Below are 12479 nucleotides of genomic sequence, written 5' to 3' on the forward strand. Positions count from 1 at the left end.
TCTTCAGAATTCTTTAGCAGGAAAAAAGCTGTGAATTAGGGTCAAACAAAGCCACCTTCCTGCTTTTCTCCTTACTTGAAGTTTCTGGTATGGGTTTTTCCTTGCCTCAGATGAGTAATAAGATGTTCGGCTTGACCGCTGACCTGGATCCTGACAAACAAACCCTGAGGGAGTGAGAACACATTTTTATTTCTGGGCAATTTAGAAACTTGTTATCAACAAGCTTCAATAGCATAATGACTGCACCAAAAGAATGGTCTCACTAGGGCAGGTACAGATGTTCTCCAAAACCATGGGTTAATTAACAAGGACTGTAGGGTAACACAGAGGCATTCCCTCCAAATAGAATGTAAATTCACCACTCTTGTTGTACTGCATTTGGATAAAGCATTCTAGAGTCATTTCACAATGCCCATACTACCTGCACAGATGTCAGCCCTTTAACTCATCAGAATCCATAAAACCTTCTCAATGTTATTTGGGATTCTTTCATAGTATACAACCCAGCAGATCCATATAACAACAAACTTTATGCTTTTGCTCAGCTATTCTGTACCATCCACTCTCCAAGCAAGTTATACTTCTACTACTGTACTATAACAAAGCTTTTCAATATTACACTTACACCCACAGTATGGAAGTAATGACTCCCCCTCATCAATTCTCCCATTTACAACATAAGCACTTTTAACCAATATCATCCAAGTTAGCAAAAGGATGGACCAGAATGGGTAAAATCCTGCACTCACCTACAAGAGTAAACATGTCTGAAATCATACTAGCTTTAATCTTCAGGTCCAAAGGAGCATCACTAGTCAACATGAAACAAAAGGAAACAGTCAGTTAATGGCATCTCCAACTTATTCCATGTGTTTTGGGACAGTTTAAGGAAATTCACATCCTACAAACATGGCATCTTAGCCATGCATTTTCTTTGAAGTTTTTAAATAGGTGAAGGAAGGAATTCTAGAGTTTGCTTTGTTAAATGTAATGTCTGACTGAATCTCCTTTGTCCATGTGTATTTTTAAAATGTTTTTTCTGCGGGGCAAATATTATTCTTCAACTAATCCTTGTGCTATACTTTCAATATAGCATAAGTTAATTCAACAGGAATATCCAATTGTTACCACCCCTTCTTAAGCAAGTTATCAAGGGACTCAAAGATGAGGGATCCCCACATAGATAGAAGCATAAAATGCACATGTAGGAAATTCTAATAAATCCCACAAAGGCATATTAAGTGAAGACAGCAGTGGGAACAATAGGGAACAAAGGCTCGATACAAGCAAAGCATAGGAAAGAGGAAAACAACAACACAAGGATTAGGAATTATGGAGCAAGATGCATTACACATATTGGATGCAATTCAGAAAGGGTCAAAAGAGAGCCGGAGGATATTCCCAAAGGTAACAAATAAATAAGATATAGGCAGCAAAGATAGGGAAGATTATCTTTGATTGCCGAATTGTATGGAGAAAAAAATCCAGTAATTTCACAAAGACCAACATACTAGCAAGATGTTAAAGAAATATAATTGACACAAAAGAACTCACTTTCTGAATTATAGCTCCTTATAGTGTATTTTCTTACCATTAACTTATGTTCTTTGGGAGGCATGAGGGCATTACTCATCTTTCAGGATTGCCCCTCCCATTTGCACCAGAGGCAGGGCCAACTTGTTAACTGATTCTTCCATGGACCTCCACATCTTCCAAAACAGAATAGAACAAGCAGGAACCCTCAACCCCCTAACTTTGATGAATAGAAATAAAAGATAGCCAACATGGCTAAAATAGTGGTTAAATAAGAAAGAAATGAGAACTGCAGCAAATGCCTCAAAGGCTCACATGTAACTACCCAAGACTACCAGCCAGTTCAAACTGATAAAACACTGGAGATGTAGTATGAATTCCTCCCCCTGTCCCGGAATATATAGTACAAAAAATCCTCCCCCATGAAAATAGGAAAGCAATCACAATCCCTTAGGACTGCAATGATGGCAAAACTTGCTTCACTGATTACAAAGACAGCAAGTTTGTTCGTTGATGAATGGAAACCTCTAATAGATTTTTTACATGAAATAGACATGATTTGATAATTTCTGGATTTCTGCACTAAGGGATTTAGGTATTAGGGGGAAAAGAACTTTTATCTTTAATACAGAGTAAGAGAAAATTTGAAAATGATACCAATATTTGTTGCAGAGAAAGTCGGAATCCTTCCTTCAGTTTCTATAGTGTTTTTTTCCTCCTATGTTTTTCTTTGTTTTGTCTATGTGTTTTGTTATCTTTGTTGGTTGGTTAATTCTTTTTGTTTGTTTGTATATTTGGCTAGGTTCTGAGTAACTGTATTTTTATGTATTGTCCTTTTATTATATAAAACTCCTAAATTTTAAAAAATCCCTTTGGATACAGAAAAGGGTTCTAGTAAGAATTCTTGTTAAAAGCAGTTTCTCTGCAAAATTCCTTAATCAAATGCAGCACCTACGGAGGAAAAAAATGGCTATTTTCCAGTGCTTGATAATCATATGCAATGAAGCCTACATTGCTGACCTGTAAATTGTCCAAAGACAGCAAAGGGAATACATACAGGGAATGGGCCAAAATTACTTAAGATGGTGTCCTACCTAAGACCTAGTATACCAACTATAAACAATTTCTATGCCACGTGGACAGAGCTGGTTTTGAAACCTTCTTTCACACAAGTGCTTCACGGAAATATACAAAGAGGGCCTTTAACTTTTCTTGTTTGAATTTTGTCCAGGTATATCACCTCACATTAAGCCTATGCTAGTTATTCTCATGAGAGTGAAAAGGATTTTGCCAAAAGGAAGGAAGCACTACCATCTCAAAATATAGAACATCAAATTTATCTGCAGTAAAAAGGAGATCTCCACTTAAGGACTATTGTCCATTTAGGGGAAAAATTAGAAAAATTATGGATTAAGGGAAAGTAACTCCAACTTTGGGACTCTCCTCCTAACTACTGTGACTGCCACAACTGTCCTCTGAATAAAAACATCCCTTAACTACACTTAGGTTCAAAAGGGAATCCCATGAGGGCTACCAGCATATGGTTTTGATTCCAATCCAGATAGAAAAAATGGACCCTACATGGATACAGGAAGGACACTTTTTAAAAGAACATTCAAATATGCAGGCAAGAAGAGAGGGATCTTCCATTTTACATGCCAAGATGCTATTAGGAGCTGCAATCTGGCATTTCAGGCTGGTTAGCCTGCTTGGTGAAACATCCAAAATTTATTGTTTATCCTTCAAGCCCAGTTCTCTGAATGCCCGGGTACAGACCAACGATCAGGTCTTTCAAGACATGTATCAGTGGTTTGTTGATTAGATGACAACAGGCAGACGGCATTCAAAATGTCCGACCTTTGTACATGGTGTAACAGAATGCACAAATAATGCAAAGTAAGCCTAGAATTTGATAGCCAACACTCTAGTATCTCCAACAGTTGCCCTCCTACTTAAAATGTGTTTAGTTACTGCAGGTCCAATGCAACCCTCTAGTATCCATTTTTTTAAGACTAAAAAAACCCAAATAAACAGCAGAGGACCTCTGACCCTGTGCATGTGATCTAATGATCTGAGCATTCAACAGATATTGTACTGAGAATAGGGTTTCTGTCCATGCTCTTGGATTTTGGTGAAGCCACAAACTTGCCCCTCAAGATCTTCACAAACTCCAGCATGTATGTTAGTGAAACAGTATACTGCCTCCAAACATCTGCAGTGATTATACTGAGATATAAAGTGAAGGAGCCAGCCATTTACAGAACTGCATTTATGAAACAAGCTAGCATTTGCGAGAGCAATGTTTCTTCTGGCTCTTCAAGGTTAAGGAGGACCCAGAGGAGTTGCACAAAGGTCTTCTATCTGAATGTCTGGGATACAGCAATTTAGGATCATAGCTAGTGGGTTCTTGAAGAGCTGTACTACTGTTTGAATTCCCAAAACTACTGCTATAGTTGGATAAACCATAGCTGATGAAAACTCAGAGGTTCTCTGAGGCACACAGTACTCATGAAAGGCATATGACATCAGGCACATGGGCTAATCAGGAACAATGACTTCGCTACAGTTATAAACTTCTTATTGCTATAATACTAGAGAACATCACCGGGGAACTACATTGAACTCATTCACTGATGAGCCTGCCAAAAGGCAGGCTGATAAGGAGGTCTGTTTAGGGCCTCCCTGGGACTATTAGACAAATTTCAGTCCCAAGAGTCACATTCTTCTGTCAACAAGAAGGTTATGTGCACATAGACTAAGCTGGGGACTGAAGTGCACAGCAATATTACAGATGCTTCAAAGCTTTTCTTCAAAACTGTTTCTATACACATTGCAGATAACTTTAGGGACCCTCTTACCCTAAGTTAAAATTATGTTAATAGATAGGATGACTGCTGGCACATTCACAGATGGAATCATGAGCTTATCTATGATGTTCTCAAGAAAAGAATACAACTTGTCAGCTAAACAGACCAAATTGGCCTTGGGTGGTCTGTTTCATTCTACTTTGAGAAGGCTATCAAGAGATTCTGGAAAAGAAACATAAGAGACTTCTAAAGCACTTGAGAGAAAGCTGCCTCAACTCCCCTTAGGCAGAGAATAAAATATCCCCTTCCTGTCCTAACCTCCAGTGATTGTAAAGTTCAAACTTCCTTAGCAAGGAGCTCAGGAAAAAATCTACCAGGAACATTGAGCATAAATATGAGTCAAATTGATCCTCTGCTTCCAGTAGCAATTCTCCCACCTCTCTTACAAGAACAAGGACTACCTCAAACCTATCTGGATAGAAAGGTCCAGGTGGATTCTCAGGAACCTAATGGGCAAATTATGCAAAAGATGTTTCTACAGCAACCAATATGATTAAGGATTTTGAGCACCTTTCCTATGAGGAAAGACTAAAGAGTATGGGACTTCTCTGTTTAGAAAAAAATATAGCTGAGGCATGACAGAATTTCATAAAAATTATGCAGGGAGTAAAAAGGTAGAAAAGACTAACCCATATTACTAGAATTCAGGGGCACCCTATGAAGTTGATGGGGAATGGATTCCAGATAGCCAAAGGAAAATACTGTACAAGTAATAATAACAGTTTGCTTATATACCGCTCTTCTAGAGCCCACACATAGCGGTGAACTTAGTCAGTAATATTATTATACCCACAATACAGCTGGGGAGCTGATTTTGCAAAGAGTGGCTTAGTCGAGGCCACCTGCTGAGTTCATGGCAGTAGAGGGATTTGAACCAGCAGAGTAATTAATAGAGATGGCCTCAGGCATAGATGGCTTTAAAAGGGAATTAGCCATTAACAGACCTAGCCTTCATGAATCTGATTAACAGTCATGGTAACTAATGGGAACCTCCATATTCAGAAGCAGCAATCCTCTGAATGCCAGTATTAGAAATCAGCATCAGGGAAAAGCCTTGACCTCTATGCCCTGTTTGATGGCCCTCCAGGGCAACTGGTTTACCACTGTCTGAAACACAATGTTGGACTAGATCGACCACTGGTTCAATCCAGCAGGGGTAGTCTTATGTTCAGTGTGTGTGAACAAGATCTTGGGATACAGGTGGACGAAAGCTAAATATGAGCAGTCACTGTTATGCAGAAAGAAAAAAGGCGAACAATCTTGGGGTGTATTAACAAAGTCATAACATCCAAATTACAGGATGTCATTGTCCCACTATATACTGTGTTGATCAGCCCCACGTGGATTATTGTGTGCAGTTCTGCAGGAATCAAAAAGGATGTGGACAAACTGGAATGGGTGCAGAGGAGAGCAACCAGGATGATCAGGTGCTTGGAGATCAAGCCCCATGAGGAAATACTGAGGGACTTGGGAATGTTCAGTTTGGAGAAGAGGAAGTTAAGGGGAGACATGACTGCTTTCTTTAAGCATTTAAAAGGCTGTTACTTAGATGAGGGAAGGGAGCTGTTCCTGTCAGCAACAGAGGATAGGACTCGAAACAATGGGTTTAAATTACAGGGGGGAAGGTACCAGCTAGACATTAGGAAAAACTTCTTCATATTAAGAGTAATTCAGCAGTAGAATCGGCTGCCTAGGAATGTGGGGGTTCCCCCTCACTGGCAGTCTTCAAGAATCAGCTGGACAAATACTTGACGGGGATGCTTTAGGCTGTTCCTGCATTGGACAAGGGGTTGGACTCAAAGGCCCCTTCCAATTCTATGATTCTTATATTAACCTTGTTAGGAAGTGGCCCCACTCCCACCTGTGGAGAAATGCTTTCATTTGAAGGTTTGGACTGTATCAAAACCTTCGCTCCCAGTTCTAAAAGTCTCTCTTAACTGAGAACAAGGGGGTGGGGAGAATGTTTTCTAAACAGCACCCAGCATTTTTAGCTTTGCAGATGCCCCACCTGGCTGAAGACAAAGAAGTAACCAGAACACTTTCTGCTTACCCTTCAGATGTGTCAAGAGGGGAAGGGATTTGGACTGGGGCGGTCAAAGGGAGATAATAAAACTTCCTGGGACAGGGAGGAAGATCTCTTTGGTCATTTGAACTAGAAGTTGCAGGAGCTGAGAGCTGGATCCTTGCAGGCAGCAGCCATTGGCTATGTGGAGGGCTAAGAGGCCTAAGCCAGGACAACCAATTTTGATGACTTCTCTGTAAGCAGGAACTTTTTAAGACAGACAGCCTGCCTTAGAAAAAGATCAAAGTTAGGCATGTAGAGGGACCGCATTTTTACGTATTTCTTTTAAGAACCCATCTTGCTTTGGTGTTGTGCTTAAAAGTGTGAGTGTGCACTCCCCTAACTCTCCTTTTTAATAAATGCTTTTTAAAATTCTTAAATGCTGGTAGCTGTTCCTCATAACTCACAGACTTTCACTGCTCAACCATGCTATTTAAACAGGCGCCACAGACAGGAGGTGGTCTAATGACAAATTGCTGATCTCCCATTAGTGCACAAGTGCAGCACACAGTTCCTGCAGTAACCAAGCACTGGGTAGCAGAAGACCAGGCACAAGGCAGGCCTCAGAGTGGCAAGCCTGCATAGGGGTGCAGGGAGCCTTGGCCCTCCCTGTGGGCAGTTCTCACAAAGATCAAGCGATGGCAGCAGGTACAAGAGAGAAGCAACAAAAGCTCCTCTGAGGGTTAGGGGGAGCACCAGCTGGGTTGCATGTCCCAGGCGGGGACTTGGATTGCCACTGGTTAACTCCAGACACCCAGAGGGCAAAAAGGGGTAGTGTTCACAGATCAGTGGGGCTGTTCTGCCACACCACCCACAAACCCAACCTGGAGAAATGTATGGCTGGTGAAAGGGAGGAACACTAGTGTGACTCAATGCCCATGACATCAAGTGGGCTGCACAGACTGGGCCATCATTCAGGTTGTTGCTGCAACTGAGTTAATTCTATTCACTCCCTTCCCTGCTAGCCTAGGGTAAAAGGGCAGGTGGACAGCGGTAAGTGGAAGAACGCAGCCTTCTGCCATGCTACTATTCAATCCTGTTACACCCTGTCTTCAGATAGCCGGAGGATCAGAAACAGTGAGAGAGGATGGTGTAGAGATTGTAGGTTCTGTGGCAGGCAACTTGAACTAAAGGAACACAAAACAAACCCTCCCTCATTCACTTATGGTTCCATCCATATGTAAGACATATTGTGCAAGTGAAAGAGAAGACTATCAAGTTTTTAAACTAAGGAACAAGAGTGAGCTTTGGGAAGTATAACTAAAGTTCTGTTTCTGGTCACTTAGCAGGAACAGCCTGGAAGATCAGTAGCACCTATACCATACATGGGTCACTTAACAAGCAGGCTTTGCCTCCTGTCCAGATGGGAATTTTGAAGGACAAAGAAACTCATTATTCTGTCCTCCTTCTAAAAACTAACATACAAAATAGTTAACTCAGCTACAACCACAAATCCTGTTTACCAAGAAATTCTTACCAGGCCAGGGAAGGGGACAGGTTCACCTCGAGCAGCCAAGGCTTCAGAGTAGAATCAATGAGGACATCAAAGCCATAAAGCTCTAAAACAAAGCACACACAAAAAAAATCTAGTGATGATACAACCTGGTTTCCAGAATCTCAGACCACCACCACATAAGCTTCTGCCAAGGGACTTTGTCAAAAGAAATTTGACTCTCCTTGAGCAAACCTATGTGTGTTCCTTTTCCCATCGAAAGCTTAGGAAAAGTCCTAATGAGATTAAAAAATGCAAATTATAAATAGAAGAGGAGAAGAGAAATAGGGAAAGCAGAAGAACCACGAACAGCTACCTTCCATGGTTGTTGTGGGTTTTCTGGGCTGTATTGCCATGGTCTTGGCATTGTAGTTCCTGACGTTTCACCAGCAGCTGTGGCTGGCATCTTCAGAGGTGTAGCACCAAAAGACAGAGATCTCTCAGTGTCACAGTGTGGAAAAGATGTTGGCAGGTCATTTCTATCTACTCAGCTACCTTCCAATTTCCCAGTACACCAGAATGCAGAGCTACAAATGTGCAGGTTTCCTAAACAGTGCTTCTACATATTTAGGAACCAAGGAACCTGTCACACTATCCTCAAATACCTGATCTGCATTATAAGCAAAGGAGTACAAAGGGGAAGAGCAGGGTGGCAAGAGAGGCAATTGCAAAGGAAATGAAGGTTTTATTCTCAAATATAACTTTACAATATCTGGTCTTCTGCCTATCATGGACCTTGTCATGTTCTTAGGGAGCATAAAAGTTGCTTTTGAATTTCTAGGTAGCACATTAACAAATTTAGCTTAGCCTCTACCATTGGGACACCCATCATACATTCCTTTCTAACAGATATTTTGCATTCACATTGCATCATGCTCCTCACCAAAGTCCAAATATACTTCTAGAACAAAGCTACCAGCATCTATTGTCATTCCTTGTGGAAATATCCCTCCACCTTCCCCTAAGATTGGTAAGTCTTCTTTTGAAGAATGCTAGAAAAATTTTCCTTTGCTTCTAAAAAATACCCATCTCTCGTCTCATTTTATACACATGTGTGTGTTTACATTGAAAACCAGTGTGGTGAAGTAGTTAGAGTGACAGACTGGGATCTGGGTGAACCAGGTTCGATTCCCTGCTCTGCCATGGATGTTTGCTGGGTGACCTTGGGCCAGTCACTCTCTCTCAGCCTAACCTACCTCATAGGGTTGTTCTGAGGACAAAATGGAGGAGAGGAGAATTGTGTAAGCCATTTTGGATCCTCACTGAGGACAAAGGCAGGGTATAAAGTAATGTTAAAATAAATAAATAATATGCACATGCACATATTCCATTCTCTCGTTCACAGAGAGATAGTGTGTTCTTCTGGAACATCTAATAACACTTGTAAGGATGTTCCCATAGAGAAAAGCATGAGAAGAAGGCCTTAAACTCTATATAGACTGTTTGTTATTCCCTTATTTTTCTGGACACCATAAGATACCTCCAAATTTCCCTTTGTGTTTTGAATACTTCCTCTGTATGTGTTATGCAGATCCAAGTGACCAAGTTTTTCCCCCTAGACTCAGGTTACAAATGGGAAATATATACAAAAGATGGCTTGAACATTGAGCAGCAGAACAAATCTTTTAAGAACTCTTGTTTCTTTGTCAGAACTAGTGTGTGCAATTCAGGATTCCAATTCAGAAAAAAAACCCCGAATCATGCCTGATTAGGAAAGATTTGGGACTCCAATAATCAGGCCCAGTATTGTTGGCCTGATTTGGAAATACCGAATCAAAGATTTCCGAAGTGATTCGGATCACTTCGGAAAGTTTCGGGTCAAGTAGGAGCAGTCCGCAGAATTTTTCTGGCTGTTTGTTTTCAAACTTCCCACTCCGCCTCTCATGGGTGGAAAAAGTAGTGGGGTGGGAAGTTTGAAAGCCAACCTTTTCATGCCGCTTGCAAGTGGTGGGAAAGGGGGCGCTTTAAGTTTCAAAACCCACGCTGCTTGCTTCAGCTGACTGGCAAGGGATGAGGCTCCCCCACCTGTCAGCTGAAGCAAGCAGTGCAGGGTTTGAAACTTAAAGCGCCCCTTTCCGTGCCACTTGCAAGCAGCACAAAACGGGGCGCTTTCAAATCCCAGGCCACTTGCTTCAGCTGACTGGCGGGGTTTCCTATTAGCTGAAACAAGCAGTGTAGCATTTAAAATTTAAAGCGCCCCAGCAGGAAGTTGAATGCAACATTTTTCTTGCCACTTGCAAGCGGCAAGGAAAGTGTTGCTTTCCAGTGTGCTCCAAATCTTTATGGAGCATACTGAAGTGGGTCAATAAGCAATTTCCAAAGCGGCTTGCCGACTCTTTTTCCAGCTTCAGAAAATTTCCGAACTCTTTTTCCTCAAATCTTTTTTTGTTGCACACTCCTAGTCAGAACCTTCAGTAACATCACAGTTCGCAGCAAATAGCTAACTCTCAGATTAATAGCAACTTTATAATCACTCTTCCTTATAGAAACATAGCCTTTATTAGACACTGCCATAACTGCCTGTTTTTATATAATGCATTTCCACCATCTTTACACAAAAAGCTCTTTGGATCAGGAGTTGTATCTAAAAGCTACACAATGATTCCAGGTATAAACCTGGACAAAGGCATGAGGTAACACAACTGTTGCTTGGTTTTTCTAGACAGTGGTTTCACAATCTGACAGCAATGCATAAAGACTTTATATGGAACAATGAAATGCCGGCTGCTGTTCTGGAGAATGTACAGACCAAGCTCTTGGAGTTCAGAGGAAAAGGATAACTCATGAGCTGTGTAAGGAACTCCGGCGTCTACTCTACAGCTGCTTGCCGCAGCCAGGCTTCCTGGTGTCGCTTCCCCTTTGTAAAGGGATTAGAGAACACAGATTGATTAAAGGAGGGTAGTGCTCTGGGATATCTCTTCTTGGCATGCATGCGGCACTAGGCCTGACAGCTCATATTGCACCACTAACATTAAGGGTAAAATAGGAGGAAACAGAAGATCAGATTTCCCAACTTTCCACTTGCACTGGCTTCTGCAAACAACAAATGGCTATTTCATCTTCACAGCCTTTCGTTTGCACTTGATATGAGTTCAGAAGGCAATGTCTGCTAACAGGATTCAGCAACCTGTACTCCCTCGCAATAAAGATTTAAAAATAAGCCTCCCAAGATTCTTATAACAAGGAAAGCTTACAGGAGAGCCTCTTCTCCCTTAACAAGTGAAGTGGCTCAAGTAATACTACTGCCGACAAAGAACTTCTGTCTCACACAAACTGATGGACCCCAAATTTGAGAGCATCCAAGGATAGTCAAAAACCACATATCCCCAGCACCACCTCATCCAGGTCAGGATTCAGTTTTAATTAATCAGACTATATCCAGATAGTGATAATGTCATGACAGTTCAGTTAAAAATTGGAAATAATTCAATTAGAAAAAAAATGGTAATTCAGTTAGAATGACTTTTTGCTATGCAGCACAGCAAAAGTGATCCTGCCACATGGAAAACACTCACTGTTCACCATAAACAAGCGAAAGAAGAAAGCAGCAAGACTCTACAGTTAGAAAGCTGCCAAAGTTAAAATGCCAGTAATGATATCATCAAGGTATTGTCACGGACCAACATACAGACTCCTCCTCAGATGAGGAGGCCAAAGATTTAGAGGCGGAGGAAGCTGGGCACCTAACTCCACCACAGAATGGGGCATCTGGGACATCCAAGAGCCCACTTTGATGTGCAGGAGGAGCCCCAAGACCTGAGTCAGCCTGCTGGGAAACAGACTTGTCTTCAGACTCAGATTTGCACCCTGAACCCTCATATTGCACCTTCAGATCGCCTCAGGCCTATCGCAGCACTTGCCACTATAATCTGGCACAGCATCTTTAGGTACCAGCAGCCTGCTCCTGGAGAGGAGAGTCCTGTATCTCTACCTCTTTGCAGTAGTATTTAAGGCCTCAATTCAACCACAGTCTTCGCTAGAACAACATTTATGCCATATTGTTGGCTCTAGCCATTGCCTAAATTCACAGATCTTAGCCTTGAGCAGGACAGGTATGAGCAAAGGTTCCTGACTCTGTCTGGAGTAGCACTCTGGAGAAAGGTAAGACAAGGAAGCAACCCAAGAGCTTGTACTGGATCTTCAACAAGAGTAACAATTTTGTGAAAGGGTATTTGTTTCAGTAATACAAAACATTTTCTTTGTGTTTTTATATCACTTGGACTTTGAAAATGCCTTGGTCTTCACTTCTCAAAAATGCATGGCCTGTATCACAGGTCCAGGAGCATGATATGGAACTGGATTCACAGTTCAGTGAGCAGAGAGGTATGGGTGCAGCGGTAAAGTATGAGTCAGAAAATTAAATTTGTGCTACACACAATCTTCTCTCTCACTCCAGGGAAAGGTTTCACAGTGCTTCAAAGCAGGCCTTACTGTGCCATAATGGGGCTTTTTTCTGCCCACCCAGAAGCAGACTCCAGGAGTCAAAACAATGAAACCTTTAATAGGCTTGGACCGGAATACACCA

General features: G+C 41.6%; 1 protein-coding gene across 8 annotated transcripts in view; it reads right to left on the minus strand.

The window, feature by feature from the left end:
* Window positions 1–12479, minus strand: part of TTLL5 (tubulin tyrosine ligase like 5) — a 198074-nt gene that overhangs the window by 156369 nt on the left and 29226 nt on the right. For all 8 annotated transcript variants that reach the window (XM_054970990.1, XM_054970992.1, XM_054970995.1 and 5 more), the window contains exons 13-15: window positions 7940–8021; window positions 750–811; window positions 76–164 (exon numbers count right to left, since the gene is read on the minus strand). In XM_054970990.1, the coding sequence (XP_054826965.1) occupies window positions 76–164; window positions 750–811; window positions 7940–8021 (233 nt within the window). The remainder of the gene's footprint in view (window positions 1–75; window positions 165–749; window positions 812–7939; window positions 8022–12479) is intronic.

The sequence above is a fragment of the Eublepharis macularius genome, chromosome 2, assembly GCF_028583425.1.
Source record: "Eublepharis macularius isolate TG4126 chromosome 2, MPM_Emac_v1.0, whole genome shotgun sequence".
Lineage (NCBI taxonomy): Eukaryota > Metazoa > Chordata > Lepidosauria > Squamata > Eublepharidae > Eublepharis > Eublepharis macularius.